Source organism: Melospiza georgiana, chromosome 1, assembly GCF_028018845.1.
Source record: "Melospiza georgiana isolate bMelGeo1 chromosome 1, bMelGeo1.pri, whole genome shotgun sequence".
Taxonomy (NCBI): Eukaryota; Metazoa; Chordata; class Aves; order Passeriformes; family Passerellidae; genus Melospiza; species Melospiza georgiana.
Window position 1 is genome coordinate 83,133,267 of NC_080430.1, and position 16,088 is coordinate 83,149,354.

General features: G+C 44.6%; 1 protein-coding gene across 3 annotated transcripts; it reads left to right on the forward strand.

Annotated features, from left to right (window-relative positions):
- Positions 1 to 3,453: 3,453 nt before the first annotated feature.
- On the forward strand, positions 3,454 to 16,041 carry SNRNP48 (small nuclear ribonucleoprotein U11/U12 subunit 48). Of its 3 annotated transcripts, none has more exons than XM_058037950.1 (9): positions 3,454 to 3,518; positions 8,369 to 8,482; positions 8,593 to 8,653; positions 9,312 to 9,386; positions 11,705 to 11,893; positions 12,849 to 12,970; positions 13,391 to 13,506; positions 14,696 to 14,860; positions 15,766 to 16,041. In XM_058037950.1, the coding sequence occupies exons 1-9, from the start codon at positions 3,468 to 3,470 to the stop codon at positions 15,803 to 15,805; spliced, it is 933 nt and encodes a 310-aa protein (XP_057893933.1). In that variant the 5' UTR covers positions 3,454 to 3,467; the 3' UTR covers positions 15,806 to 16,041. The 3 variants fall into 3 exon arrangements, with proteins under 3 accessions (XP_057893933.1, XP_057893923.1, XP_057893943.1); XM_058037940.1 differs by lacking the exon at positions 3,454 to 3,518 and adding an exon at positions 8,231 to 8,290 and having other exon boundaries at positions 14,699 to 14,860; XM_058037960.1 differs by lacking the exon at positions 3,454 to 3,518 and having other exon boundaries at positions 8,356 to 8,482.
- The last annotated feature ends 47 nt before the right edge of the window (positions 16,042 to 16,088 follow it).

Below are 16,088 nucleotides of genomic sequence, written 5' to 3' on the forward strand. Positions count from 1 at the left end.
GGCTGCTGTGTGCACTGGGATGGAAGACCTGGAGAAGTGGGTGAGGGTGGATGCTTTTCCTGGCACTGCAGCCAGGCTGCTCTTTGCCTTGCAAGGCTGAGCTTGTGACAGACAAAGCGTGTGCTGGGGACAGACAGCAGGATGGGTCAGATCTGCAGACACACTGGGAAGCAACATGGTTTTCAGTGAAGGTTTTGGGTATCAGTGGCAGAGTCAGAAAGACCTGGGATTGTGCAGTTTCTGATATAATGGGTGGGGATGCCTGCCAAACCACAGCTCTGACTGGGGAGGAAATGGGGGAAAGCTTGCACAGAAGGAACAGGATGGAAAGAAGCCTGCACCAGGGAACAGCGGGATGTGGAAACCACAGTGTCTGTGGTGAGTGCAGCACTTTAAGGGCAAAACTGTAATGACTTGTGTGTGTGCAGAGCTGGGAGAAACTGGCCAAGGGGTAGAATTTGACATTGTAATTGAGGCATTCACAAGTGCTTGAGGACCACTTCTGATCACAAGCAAGCAGCACTTCTGCTTTGTGTCTCAGACGAGGGATGAACTTCCAAATGTGATGACACTAGGATACATACTGGGAGTTGTGCTTATGAAACACTATCACTGATGAGCTCAGCAAATATGCTGATCTTGAATTATGAGTCCCTGTGAGAGCGAAAGCCACAGTGTACTCTCCCCATTGGCAATTACTGAGCAGGATCTGTTTCTCCCCTGCACTTGCTTTCTCCTCCCTGCCCCCATGAGCTTGCAAAGCTGCAGTGTGTGACCATTTGAGCATATGCCAATCTCTTCAAAGATTCTCCATAATCCCCTACACTAATCCTCCTGGAAGAGGAAGGATGCTTGTAGGCAGCACTTGCAGATCCACACCCAGAATATTAAGCTTGTTATAACACCTGGCCTGTCCTTGCATCTGCTGACTCGTTTCCAAGGAAATTGTTGTGCACAAGTTCCTCCTTTGAAATGTTGCTTCAGGTAAAAGTATTATTCTTTGTTTCACATATGAGAAGAAACGGCAGCATCCAGGGACAGCTATCATTATTTACTGCACTAATAATGCTGAACATGAGAGGCCACATTTTTGAAAGTGACCTCTAAGGCTGGAGCCCTGCAGTTACAGCAAAAGTAGGTGGTTTGATCCATGTGTCCAAACACTGACCATCAGCCTCATGCCAAGGATTCACTGGGGCCCCAGGAGAGGAGATGAAGCTCCCTAGATCAGTGCAAAATGAGGTACAATGAAGACATGCCCACATGATAAATGCAGGGGGAACTGTAGCACCAGCTGAAACATGCAGTTGGCACAGGACTTCTGTGTTGCTCTAAAGCTTCCCGAGTAGTGCAAGTACAGAGAACGTGGCAAGGTCTGTGCTGTTTCAGCTCCCTTGTGTGGCATTTCAAGCAGGCATCAATCAGAAATCAATAGCATGCTTTTAAAAGAAAAGCACAGGCTCTTCTGTGCTTCCTGGCAAAGAACACAAGGAGCCCTGTGCTGGAAGGATCTCCACATCTGTGGCAAGCAGGGCACTGGCACAGCTAAGCAAAAGGAGGAGCTGAGTTACCTGCCAGAGACTGCCACTTTTCCACAGTCATGGCCACATTTCAGTTTAGCCAGTTTCCTTCTCAGAGTATTTGTGACAAAAAGTATGGAAGAGGTTTTTGTTCTTCACAGGGATTATGTTTAATCACAACAGGTGTTAATGAAAAATTAATTAAATAAACAATGATGCCCACAAGACCATTAACAACCAAGGAGGAAAAGGCAAGGGAGAAACCTGGGCTGCAGGCAGGTGGCAGGTATTAGCTTGTTGGAAAGCTCACAGCAAGGGAAGGGCAGAGAAGGGAGCAGGCAAAGAATCCAGGGTTGCAGGGCAGAAACTGTGAAGGGCTTAAAAATAAAAACCTATGAAGGCTTCAAAATACATGTTAAAACTTGAGTGTGCAAGAGGGCATTGGATTTACTTCTGGTTGTTTAACAGTGAACTCCCAGCTCCATCAAGTGAGAACACCATGCTTTTCCTTGAAAGATGAGAATGATACCAGCCTGATTAAACTGATCTATATCTGATTAATCCATGAGAGATCACAGAGAGATATAAGGAGAAGAATCAATAAGGCATTAATAGATGCTAGAGTTGCTGCCTGTAAATCAATTTGGAGTTGTCCAGTGCACTGCAGTTCATAAAATACACCACAGGCTGTAATTGTGAACTGGACTAAGTTACAAAGGAATAAACATCCACGAGCTAAGGAGTTACAGCAGGCTCTGAGTGCTACACAGCTGAAGCAAAAAATCAGCTGCACTCCCCCAGCAGAGAAAGCAGTGAGGTCTGAGCATTCTCTGATTTCTCTGGTTGCCATCAGCACCTGTACTGCTCGACACTGGACTTTTGGATGAGCTGGAAGGCAAGAAAATTAGAACTTGGACAGCAAAAGATGAAAATTAAACTCTTGTCAGTGGTCTGGTAAAGGCAATTTTGGAAAATATGCCAATGGCATAAATGATACTTCTATAAATTGATTCATATGTGCTAGAGAAGCTCATCTCATGTCCCTGTTGATAAAAAAGCTGGTTCAGCTGAACTGAGGCTACAGATTTTGAATGGGGCATCTTTGCTGAAGTCTAAGGTAGAAGAGAGTAAAACCAACAGTGACCAAAAAAGAATGAAATGCAGCGCGGACCGCGGCCTGAGACCTGTTGGCCCGGCTAGTAGAGAGGGCGGCCAACAGCCCCACTGCAGCGGGGGGTGTCATTCCTGGTGGCAGGGCCCCAGGGCTGACAGCTTCAGGCACCCCTCGGCGGCGAGGCCTTGGGCTGTGCCCGCGGGACGAGGTCTCGGGGGAGAGCTGCGGATCAGGACGAAGCGAGTGAGAGCCGGACACTTCCTGGGGTCCAAACGGGTTTAATGCCCGGGGGCGACCAGGAAAGGTGGTAGAGCATGAGGATATAAAGGGAGGTGGGAACCAAAGGAGGGGTTTACAGAAAACCAATCACGAGAGGTTGGGGGATGAACTGAACATGACAGACTTGAAAGGAGAACCAATGGATACATAGTATAGGAGGGGCCCCAGGACCACAGCCAATCACGTCTCCCACTGAGGGGAACATTCTGGAAAACTGGGAGGGGTGGGGAGTGATTGACTGGGCCCAGGGAGGAGAGAAAACTATACATATTTGGAAATGGAGGAAGGGGAAATTATATAACGTAGGGAAAACCATGACAACTACATAATAGACAGAAACTGAGGCGGGGCAAACTGGGAGGACAGAACCATCACAACAAAATGGGGGAGAAACAGAACATACCAACAAAACACACTACAACAATGAAATTTAAGTGTCTGAAATTCAAGTGTGCTTCATCTTCACCAAATCTCTTTCATTTTTGCAGAGTGACACTGTTGCTACCAGCCTGGATATCACAACTCCTTCCCTGGAGAAGATGAGGCTGACATGCATGCTCCAGGGGCAACGCAGAAGAGGTGGCAACAGCCAGAGCTGCTCTGAGGTGAGTACAGTCGATCTCAGCACCAGAGTGGGACCCCCAACCTTCCTGTCCAACACCCCCTGCTCCTGCAGGCCAAGGGGTGAGTGTTAAGGAAGCAGCTGCAGTTTAAACTGCCCTAGGGATCTGCATGGCATATGTCCTGGGAGAGTCATTCCCTGCTGCAGGATAGACTGTGGTCTGCCAGGTGCTGGCTGCCTACTCCATATCCTTCACAAAGATGCACAGATCTTGTTGTAGATTTGCCAAGCATGTTGGGCTGGAACCAGCAAAAATCTGTCACAGTTGGAGGTCAGGAGCTGTCTTTTCTATCTCCCAGGCCTGCATGGGCTGTCTGGGCCCACAAGCCAGGCTGCTTCCATTTTGGCTTTTGGGTAGTCCCATGAGGTTTCTGTTCATCCTACAGCTTGTTTTGCCTGGCTCCATGCCCATTTTCCCATCCAGAAATGTGCATGCCGAATGTGGTAAGGATTGAGAAAACTGTTACAAAGCTTGTTTTATTTCTCTTTACCCAAAGCATGTTTTAAAAAATTAATAAATTGAGCTTTCACATTTTTCCCTTGTTTCTAGGGGTAACAGTGAACACAATCAAACTAAGTAGTGCTTTGAATCTAAGGAATAGAAAGAATGCTAAACATGAAAAATGTCTTTCTTTCATGTTAGAGAAAAATTTAGTATACTTCTAAACAAATACCTGGCTGCAGAAAGTCTGCAAGATTCTTTTAGTAGTGGAGGAAAAATCTAACACAAGCCATGGGATGCTCCTCCCTGTGTCAGCTGTGTGGGGAAGAGGTTTGCTGCTCAGGAGGAGCCTCCCGCTCCTCCTGCATATCCATTAGGAAGGTTTGGACCTTAAGAGCAGTGTGATTTCAGTGTGGTTTCAACCTGGCAGTCTTGGAGGTACCAAGTGACTTTGTTGGCTTGGGATCATTCAACCTAGGTTAAGCTTTGTGCCCCAGGGTATGATCCTAAACTAGGTCGTTCCTGATGTGCCAACAGCTGGAGTATCTAGCAGTATAAATTCAATCTAAAGGAAAGCACAAGGTGGTACGTTTAAGGAGTTCTCCAGAAGCACTGTATGGTTTTTATGTTGGCTTCATGTATGCCAACAATTCCCTGTTGTACCTTCTGCTTGTCCAGCAGTTTAGGACTGTTCTGCTGCACTGTGAGGATATTTGGGGCTGATTTCCACAGAACCTTTCTCCATAGATCAGTGCTGTCCAGAAAGAGCGCCTACGAAAGCACCACACTCCTTGCCATGAATTGCAGCTCTGCAAAGGCGCTGCACCATCCTCAAGCACCCCTGCTGCAGCATCCTGCAGTGAGGCAGCATTCCTGCCTGGGGAAATGCAGCTGTGCACTTTCCTCTCTCCTTCTCAGAAGGGACCATGAGACTGAGAGCGTTAAGCTTACATTATTAACCACGTGTTAATGTTTGATGACAAAGTCACAGCACTGTTGGGCAGCAGCAGCACCGTGCTGGGTGCAGGAGAAGAAGGTGTGCCACAGACTGGAGACAACAGCTGGGGAAGAGTTTTAGCTGAAAGACTGTGACAATCCCACTCTGTGCTTGATGGGAAGCCAACCTAAGTGTGATTGTGCCTGGAAGAAAAAGTGGTGCTATGAACTTTTGTAAGCTGATGATCTTTTTCTCCCATCCCATCAGTTTGCTCCTAGAAAGTCTGTAGCCACAATTGTACCATGATAACAGGAACTGGGGTTTTTTAGAGGAAAAGAGGCCCCTAAAATAATTTTGAATAATTCAAAATATTGTTGTTTAACTGAACAAAACATCTACCCGAATTACTACCAAGTTAATTTATAAACAAACAAAATCAATTTTTTGTTTAATTTTTAGTCATAAAACAAATCTGCTTGGATACTTTGTTGAATTTGATTTTCATAATTTTGAATAATTTTTTTTTTCCAGTGAAGATGGTCAAAACAGTTTTGCACAGCTTTTCTCAGTCAATGCTAGCGAGTGTACTGCAGCACAGCATGGATGAAAATGCAAGTGCAGCTGGGAAGAGTCTTCACAACAAGTATTCTGTATCATGTGATGTCAAAGATCCCCAGGCAAATGTAGTTAGAGGCACCAAATCTCTCAGAGGGCTAAAATCCCAGCTGAGTCTCAAATTCACTGTGCAGGGAAGGGATGTAATCTGCTAACGAAAAGCAGATGTACTGAAGTCATTCTGGCAGCTGCATCTGTCATGCTGCCTCTCCCCCACCCTGCCTTGATAGACCCACTGTTCCATCCAGTCGTGTGCTTTCCAGAGACAGCAAATAGGCAAGCACAGATGTCAATCATGTGAAATCTATCCCTTAACATAGTCCTCCTTTCCTCATCCTGCCTTACAGTCTGATTGAGCCCTATTGCTCCCTCAGCCCCTCAGCAAAATGCTCTCAGAATTAAGGCCAAGTACTGGGCAGGACCCTGGGGTATCCCTGTGCAGCCATGCAGCTGCTCCCGCACTGACAACACCCCTGTGCTCCACAGGGACACAAACCCATCCTGGTTCTGCCCTGCATATCCTGCTGCTTGGGGATCCTCTCACGGTCCCGTGGCAGTGGCCTGCTGGAGGGCCTGCTGTCATCTCACACCACATTCCTCATGTTCTGTGAAAAACGCGTATTTTATGATTGGCTTTTCGCAAATATTGAAATGAATATTATATGTGTTGTGTTAGAAAGTAATGCTGTATTAATTCTCTTAAGTAGTGTGTTAAATATAGTTTTAGGTTATTAAAAAATGTTAAAATAGAAACTATGCTATGTAGGATACTTTTTTTTAAAGAAAGGACTTGAAGCAAGGTAGCAGCCACAGGACACCCAAATCTTTCAGAGAAAAAGAATTTATTGCCCTCTTATCAGAAGAAACAAACTTCTTCCCGCCTCGAAGGCGCTGTCAGGATTCAGAGGAAGAAGTTGATGATGACCAGACAGAATCCTGTATTTGAATGGAATTTTTATGTATCATGTATGAGGTGTATGCATATGCAACAGGTTATTGTTTTTAAGGGTTAATCCTTTGTTAATGGGTGTCCTTGCTCGTGCTGCCCAGAAAAAGGGACCCGGATATCCGTAACTCTTTGTCTTTATTGTCTCATATTGTCCTAATTCAAATTGTCCAAATTACTGTTACTCTAGTTGTATTACTATGTTTATAACCATTTTATTACTATTAAACTTTTAAAATTAAAAAAAAATAAAAAAAACAAAACCAAGTGATGGGCGTTTTTGGCGTTTTTCACATGTTCCAAGAGAGAATCGGACCTCAGGGCCTGGATGGCGACAGGGGGGCTGATGTTCCTCCTGCCCCGTCACGATCACGGGAGCGCTTTGGCGGCTCTGGGGGCCCAGCGAGGAGCCCTCATGAGGCGGGCGGGCACGCCGGCCTGTGCCGGGAAGGCAAAGCCCGCTGTCCCCCGGGGCAGGGCGGGCGTGTTCCCGCGGCCTCCCGCCGGCAGGCGGCGCCCGCGGCCCCGAGGCACCGCGGCATTCCCGATGCTTGCTCCTGTCTCGCCAGGCAGTCAGCTGGGAGTGACCCGCACGCCGCTGCCTTGCCGAGCGCCGGAACTTCACGCTGTTTACACATTTCAGCAAGCAGGGGCATTAGCAGTCATTGGTTGCAAATTACGTAACTTTTGTGTTCATTGCTACTCAATCCCCATCTGCTGGCTGTGTCTCTTGCTGCTCGTGTTAATCAGTCCGCGGCGCGGTCCTGCTCTCCATCTGAGCCTGGGGTCCGTTCTGAGTGGCCAGTGAGTCGGAGGTCGCGGATCGCCCACTGCCGGGATTACAGTCCCCAATTACTGCTCAGCCACCTCACTCTGCTCCTGGTGCCTCTCGTCCGGACAGCCCATCCGATTTGGGATTGTCTTCCCTACTCCCTAAAATTCTAACTGTGAAAAACGCCAATCACTTGTTTTTAAATTTTTAAAAGTTTAATAGTAATAAAATAGTTATAAAAATAGTGATACAATTAGAATAATAATAATTTGGACAATTTGAATTAGGACAATATGAGACAATGAAGACAAAGAGTTACGGATGTCCGGGTACCTTTTTCTGGGCAGCATGAGCCCGAAAAAGGACACCCATTAACAAAGGATTAACCCTTGAAAACAATAACCTGTTGCATATTCATATATGATGCATAAATTCCTTCAAACACAGGACTCTGTCTGGTCATCGCCAACTTCTTCCTCTGAATCCTGACAGCGCCTTCGAGGCGGAAAGAAGTTTGTTTCTTCTGATAAGACGGCAATAAATTCTTTTTCTCTGAAAGATTTGGGTGTCCTGTGGCTGCTATCTCGCTGCAAGTCTTTTCTTTTAAAAAAGTATCCTACATAACATAGTTCTTATTTTAACATTTTTTTATAACCTAAAACTATATTTAACACACTACTTAAGAGAATGAATGCAGCATTACTTTCTAACACAACACACATAGTATTCATTTTAATATTTGCGAAAAGCCAATCATAAAATATGCATTTTTAACACTAACCAAGCATCCGATGCTGACAATGCAACTGATTAATCGTAACCGACCAGCTACAGGACACTAATTTTAAAAAATAAAAGGCAAAGCTTGACTCAGACCCCTCCGCACCCCCTGCAGACCGGGTGCCGCCCCTCGGAGGCGGGAGCGCCCTCAGGAAGGCGGTGCCGGGGCCGCCCCTCTCGGTCACGGGCTGCGCGGCGCGGCCATGGCGGCGCCCCTTGCAGCGATGGCGGCTCGCAGCGCCGTGTGGCTCGGCGGGGACCCGGTGAGGCGGCGGGGCGCTGCGCGGGGCAGGGCGGCGGGGCCGGCGGGCCGGGGCTGACCCACCCGTGTCCCCTCGCAGGTGGAGTGGGTGCTGTGCCCCTACGACGTCCATCACCGTGTCCCCCGCGCGTCGCTGGAGAGGCACGCGGCGTCCTGCCGGCTCCGCAGGATGGGATACTCCGCCGAGGAGGAGGTGGGAGCGCGGCTCGGGAAGCGGGCTCGGCAATGGGGCTGCTGCCCTGGGCTGCCAGCGCCGCTCGGCGGCGCCGGGCCGGGCCTTGACCGAGCCCTTTGGTCCCGCAGGCCGAGATGTACGACTCCAGCTTTTTCTACGGAAACCTGAAGGTTCCCAGCATCGCCATGGGTAAGCGGCAGCGGCGGCACACGCGGCTGGGCTGAGGAGTGCAGGGGATGAGGGGCCGTGGGGAGATCCCGGGGAAGGACAGAGATGTGGGACTAAGGAGGCCGGGTCCTCACGGTAGCTGTAAACTCCCCAAGACCTCCTGAAAGTCTTGACTGTTTCAATCAATACGTTAGTTTTCTCAAATTGTAATTTGCAATTTGCCTTAATTTACCGTTGTTATGCTTGTATCACTGTGTAATTCTACTCTGTATTACTTTTATATTTTTGTCTTAAAATCCAAGGAGGATCTGTTTTGTCCTCTTAGGAGTTTCTTCCTGTGTTCTCAGTCCTCACTCTTGCATCAAATGCAGAAAATGTATTAAAATGAATGCTTAGAAGGTGGGGAGATTGTCTGTAGAATTGAGAGATAAAGCAGTGGTACAGAGAGCAATATACATACATTTCTTTTTCCGTATCCTTGTAACCCCAGAAATACGTTTTTTTCCTTAATTTTCTCCCCTCATTTCAAATATGTAATAGATGAAAATTACATTTTTAGTTCTATGATGTTTTGTGCCATACCGTAAGTGTCATAATAGAGGTTGAGGAATGAACCCAATCAAGTACTCAAGAACTTGATGTAAAAGTGTTATGATTTTATTTTCTTCTCTGCCTGCAGATAAAGATCTACAGTTTCACATTGTTAAGCAAGCTAGAGCCCAAAGTGTGAAGGAAGGTGCAGGCTACAGTGAAGGTAAGGAGCAAGCAGATACTGATGTGATTTCACCAGCCTCCTGTGGAGAGCTGCCCTTGTCTCCCTCCTTGCTGATTCCTTCATTCCACTGAGAACTGCTGTGAGGAATTTCACTTCATTTATTTTTAATATCCCTTCCCCTGCACGTCTTGGAGCATGATTAGGTTCTACACTTGGGGCAACTAGATGAGAGACTTTGAGTTTGTTGTGCTCATATCTCTTATTGCCTTCAGGACTGAAAAAACCAAGCAACAAGCTGGTTACTATGTTGGACTGTTTCAAGACTGAACTAAGAAGTTGTATAAGAACTATGCTGGCACATTTGCAAATGTGATGTTGTCATTTGTCACTGCTCCAGGCTCACTAATTCCTTTACATTTCATTTTTCACTGGGTTTTGTCACCAGACAGGGGACCAGGCTAGGATGCAGTCTTTGAAGGTTCAGATTTAGATCAAGCAGAAAAATAGGGCTCCCTGTGGAATCTGTTGAGATTTCGTGTATGGTTGAGAAATTACCGCAACACCTGAAAGAACACTTGCTCTCTGTAGACTTTGGTTTGTTAAACATATATAGGCAGAAGGAAAAGTAACACTGAAACTTTTCTGACAGTGAAATACAGCAGCACTTGCTTGCACAGCTTTTCATGGTTTCTTTGTTTCTCTGGCATAGCAAATAGAGGCTTAATGGACAGTTTCTTGGAAAGGGGAAGTCCTGGGATGAGCACTGTGCTTTGAGCGTGCCAGGTGCATTTCCTCTGAAGGGATGTGGGAACTCATAAATTTGACACAACCACATCCAAGTAAAGAAACAGCAGATAAACCCTTTGTGGAGTGGTTCATTGCAAAGGTGCACCAGTGAGCCACTAGATGCCAGTGTTCACTGCCCAGACTGCCCTGCAAGCTTGCCTTTCCCTGAGGATAACACTAAAACTGGATCCGTGGTTCTCATTGTGACAGCTTGGCCTGTTGTGAGATTTGTAAAGGCTTTGGCAACAGAAACAAAAGAAAAATAATTTTTTCATTGTAAATTTCCTTTTGAGTCACTGTCTCAAAGGAAGAGATTTTCTTTCTTTGTTTTCTTTTTTCAATTCCAACCATATTTATAATAGTAGCAAGCATATTGTGTAAAAGAAAAACTCGTCTTAATCACAAGTTGTGTAATTCCTCTAAAATCACAAGCATGTAATTATCAGTGCATTTTTATGGACTTCTGTGACCTTTAAGAACAGTGCATTTTAAAAAGAGACTTCTAGTTTTTGTGTTTAAATTCATTTGTTCATGTTGGAACAGTTCTGATTTAGGTTCCAAGTACAGTAATGCTGAAATCTTGTATTTTAGGTTTGTTTGTGGTTTCTCTTCCTCTTTTTTAGTGTCTTTAGTGACAGTAGGATGTGAAAGATTGCCCAGATTCCATTAAGAGCTGAATAATCTGGAAAAGTTCTAGGTTTGCTGTTGTTGCATACATCCTTCTTATGTGTTGGCTCTGCTGTCTGCCTGGAGATGTGTGGGATTGTGTTGGAGGAGGCAGGATTATGGAGGTCAGATCAATGGTTGCAGGAAAACTGAAAGTTTTTGACTCAAATGGTGTTCTGCTGGCAATGTCCTAGAGGATTGCATCCTGTATCTTTGTGGAAGTCACTTAACTGCTGTTACAATGGATTGAGAATGGATTCGTTTGTTTGAAGGCATGTGTGTTTTAACTGGGGGATGGGAAAGAAGAGTGTTCAGGCAGAGTGTTTGTTTCCATAGCTTTAAGTCAGTTATCTGATCTGGAGCGCTTTGAAAGTGCCTTTGTAGTCCTTTTAGCTGTAAATTCCTGTGTCAGTCTCTTATAAAAGCTCTGTAGAGAAGGTGGCAGTGTGAGTGAGACTGATTTTCACAGTGCTTGGTTATCTAGTCTCCTAGAACCTTTCATTCCTGTTGGCAGAACAGGTATTGTGCAGCTAGCACTTTATGTAACATTTTAGGAGTAAGATAAACCCACAAGATAGAGCTGCAGCCTCTCTTGATTTAGCTTGTAAGCCAAGAGCTGAAACTCATGGGAAATTACAGAGGTTGCTTTCATCTAATCTAGTATGATTCCTTTGTGGCATATGAAAACTGTATCTGTGTAAGCAATCAAGAGGGGTTTTACAGCCTGAGGGGGGCTTGGGAGGGATCTTTGAGCAGTTTTCATCTTTTCAAATTAAGAAAGTTGAAACTTCTTACAGATACATAGGGGAAGGATGAATATTGCATTGTTTGTTTGTCGAGCTTCTTGCTATTTTCCTGCATAATTATGCTACTTTACAAGTAACAGCTCTCTGTCCAACCTCCAGGTTCTTACTCATTACTGCCCACAGAAGTCCCTCAAAACCACAAGCGTTTCACCTGTGACCTGACCCAAGCTGACCGCCTTGCCCTTTACGATTACGTTGTTGAGGAGACAAAGAAACAGAGGTCCAGATCCCAGATTACAGAAAATGACAGTGATCTCTTTGTGGATTTAGCAGCAAAAATCACCCAAGGTTTGAAGAATGATCTGTTGTTGAATTTATGGCTCAGAACTTTCACTTTGTCCAGTTACATGAGTTTTGTTGGTAGCCAAACAGAATTGATTGTGGGTTTTTTTTGGTTTTTTTTTTTTGTTTTTTTTTTTTTTTTTTTTGTGGAGAGCATACTGTTCTTAAGAGCTACAACAAAGATCTGGGATCACAAAATGCTAGTTTGTTGTCCTTTATGATGTTTACCTTCTTGGAAAATCTCAGTGCTCTGCCCTTTGCACATGTATTATGGGTATCTCAGTGGATGGATCTTGTGTCTTTGCTGCAGCTGTCTCCAGGTTGCCTAATGTTGCCACTGTGCTGTGCAGCCTGGAACAGTTATTTGCTGTAAGACGTGGTGAGATTAAAGATTGCTTAACAGTAAAAGCTGAACAGGAGAGGTTGGGAGTCATCCAGGTGGAGCTCTTGAGCAAACATACTTTGGTGTTGTTCTGGAACCTCTCATCCCTGTTGAGTCATGCCAGTTTGTAACTTCCAAGTGCAGCAAAAGCATCTGTGTCACCCTGCAGGCCCTGCTGTGCCTAGGAGGTGTGACAGTGCTTGGCATCTGTGCAGGTAACTTTTTTACAGAATCTGGCTTTCTCATTCTGTGTCTTAGTGTAATACTGGCTTTGAAAACATGATTTGTATTTAGAAGGCATTTCACCAAATCACAAGCTTTGAGCATTGTGTGTGGATCACAGTTTGGAGACCGAGATCACATAACAGCATTTGCTTGGTGGCTTTTTACTTGTGTGTAAGCAGCCAGCAAGAAGGTTGGAGGAGGAAGCTTGAGATAAATTGACCATAGTTACTAAATACAGGAGGAACTTGAGAAAGAGCACAATTATTTTATGTTTCTGAACGTACGAGGCCTGCACACCTGCAGGTGCTAACATCCTGCTAATGACCATTTGTTTTACTCCCAATTTTTTGCTAGATGATAGTCAGAAAGGTCCAAAGTCCCATCTTGAAATTCTGGCTGAAATGCGAGATTACAAAAGGCGGCGGCAGTCATACAGAGCTAAGAATGTTCACATAACAAAGAAGTCCTACACTGAGGTGAGATGGGAAAAAAAAAGGCTTTTTTGCACAAAAGTGTTTATTATATATCAGCGTACATATGCTTTCAAAGACAAATAATGGGTCTTTCTCTGCTTCTTGTATTCTGCTTTGTTATTGTTGCAAACTGTAGAGGAATGTTTTTGGTTTGTTGCAGCAAGTTACAAATAATGAACATTTCTAACTGCTAAAGTTTGAATGTGAAAATGCCAGCAAGATATAGCTCACTATCATAAAATGGTGCTATTTAAATGTATGCTGAAACATTTTTCTGCAAATAAGACTTTCCATTCAAATATCTGATGTACAGGGTTTGGGGGAGATTTTTGTGAGGTTAGGTTTTTTTTGAGATGTTTACAGTTTAGTGCTAGTTCAGGCACTACCATGAGATGTTTGTTTTTAATATATCTTAATCTCCAGGTGATTCGGGATGTGATTGGTGTGCATATGGAAGAACTCAGCAATCAGTGGCAGGAGGAGAATAGGTTGGATAATTCAGAGATATGTGAAGGAGGGAAGTCAAAGTCTTCAGGAAGGTATGCCACAGCTGACAGCTTCTTCAGGCACGAAGCAGATTGTAATTTTATCTTACCACCTTCTTCTAATAGCACATATCAACATTATTTGAGTCATATGCATGGTTTATTTTATACTAATTCTATTAAGTCTTGCTTGAGAAACTCTGCCCGCATGGAGGATGGAGAAAAATTAATAAGTATCTTTCTTTCAGAGGTAAGTAGGTTAGTTGCAAGTAATTCAGCTGAACAGCGAGTTTCTGGTGGAGCTGGGGGATGAATAGTGCTCCCTCTGTGCCCAAATGTGTATATATCTTGTAGCTGGGCACAGAAGGACACTTGGAAATACAAGTACACAATTTCTTACCCTTCCCTACCACATGACATGTGCTAGATATATTGCACCTCAGAGTAAAAGTTTCCATAACATAGTAAATATGGGGAGGCTTTACAGTTCTTATCCCTGCAAATGCTGCTGTGCTAAATGGGATGGTGTTGTAGCTATACATATTTCTGCTGTGTCAAGCAACGCTGCACACCCTTCCACATGTTTGTCACTGAAGTAAACATGGAGTCATGACCTAGTGATTGCCTATTTGTGCCTCTTCAGCAGGTCTTTGAGAGGAGAATGTTTTTGAAACACACTAGAAAGTGACAGCATTAAAATGAAGATGAATGGGTGGCAGAGCACTGGAACAGTCTGCCCAGGGAGATCCTGGAGTCTCCCTGTCTAGAGAAATTCAAAACCCACCTGAACAGGTTCCTGTGTAACCTGCTCTAGGTGACCGTGCCTTGGCAAGGGGAGTGGATTAGAAGATCTCCAGAGGTCCCTTCCAACCCAAACAATTCTGTGATTCTGTCAGATCACGACTTAGGTTCTCCAGCTGTAGGTTGCAGCTTAAGGCAGATGCTTGAAGAGTTAAAAGATTTGAAGCAAAACAGAGTGAACCCCTTCTACTGTCTCCTGTTTGACAAGAAGAGGTGTTAAGGAGCAGTGCTCATAGGAAATAACTGGGTTAGAGTGCTGAGATATGCACATGGACATTGGGCCTCTTTTGGGAGGTATTGCATTTCTTAGAGAGAAAGGCTTTGTAAAAGATATGTCTTCTGTCTTACATCAGTAGTATGTCACTATATTACAAAACTGGTACTGGAAGCAGTGACTGTGAAACTGTTTTTATTGATGAAAGTCACTTAAGTTTACTTTCAGAAGGGAGGACAGGCGGTCAGCTTCGGCGGACTCGCGGCAGTCAGGGGGCAGCAGCAAGGACACGGAGTGCACGAGACACAGGAGAGACACCAGCAGGAGTCCCAGTAAACGGAGGAGGAGTCGCGAGAGAGGCAAAGACAGAGACTCGCGGAGAAAAAGAGAGAGGTGAGCAGAAACAGTGACAGCTGACTCCTGCTTCCCAGTCAGGCAGCTGCAGCCATTTTCTGTGAGAACTTCATGCAGAGGTTGAGAATGTCTCATCCAGTTAAAAAGCTAGGCCAACCTGATGTGCAGTATGACAAGTCAATGGTATGAGGCTACTATACTAAACAGAACATACTGTGAGATCACAAACTGTGATCCAGACTTCAGAATTTACTGGCACATCTGAAAGATGGCACTTTCTGTAGCATGATTGCAGGGTTGCAGCAGTACTGTAACATGCTGTTGATTTTACTCCTTGATCAGTATGGTTAAAGGGACAGCATGTTTCTCATCCACAACTAAGTGCCTGTCATGTCTAATGATGATTTCTGCTCTAGTTGGCTCTAGACCTTAATAAATAGTATTATTAACCTTTCCACATTAGATGCTTCAAAACAATGCTATTGCTCTTTGGTACATCTGGATATACAATTTAGCAAAAGAAAATAAATCTAGGCCACAGCTTGTAATACCATCAACAAAGTTGATATCTACATCTGCAGGAGCACAGGTGTGTGGGACCTGTGTTTGAGCAGACATGATAGGGACTGTTGTGCAGAAGAAATGCTGCCTTGCCCCTTGTGTGTGGGTAAATGCATTACATAACTGCAGGGATGGCAACGATGGCTTGTCTCAAAGCTGGCTTCATTACACTGTGATGCCATTCATCCTAAACTAATTGCCACTCTGGCACTGCATGACAAGGCTTGATTAAAGCAGCATGGAAAAGAAACTGTCTAAGAGCAGTTTACTTTCTCTCCTTAGAGGACTACAATGAGAGCTTTCCATTTTCCAAGTTGTTTTTTCTCTTCAGACTTTCATGCTGAGCCTAACAGCCCCACACAATGTTTATGTTTTTGTTTCAGGGATGAAGACAAGTATTACAATCATAAAAGAAGAAAGTAGGAACAACCTGATGATTTTGTTTGTCAGCTGTTCAAAACATAACTTCCACAAGAACTATTGTTACTACTGTTTTGCCCAAGACAGTAAAGGTGTGCACATAATATTGGTGTTGCATCACACCTGCGCTGCTTGGAGACGAAAAAGTGCTACAGTTTGTCAGGATGGAAGCAGTGTATTTCAGATAATGTGTAAATCTGTAACATTTATACATCTGTTAATAAATTATATTGATCTGTCATGTATTTGAGTTATTCTGACAAGGCTGAAGAATAAAATTTATGCG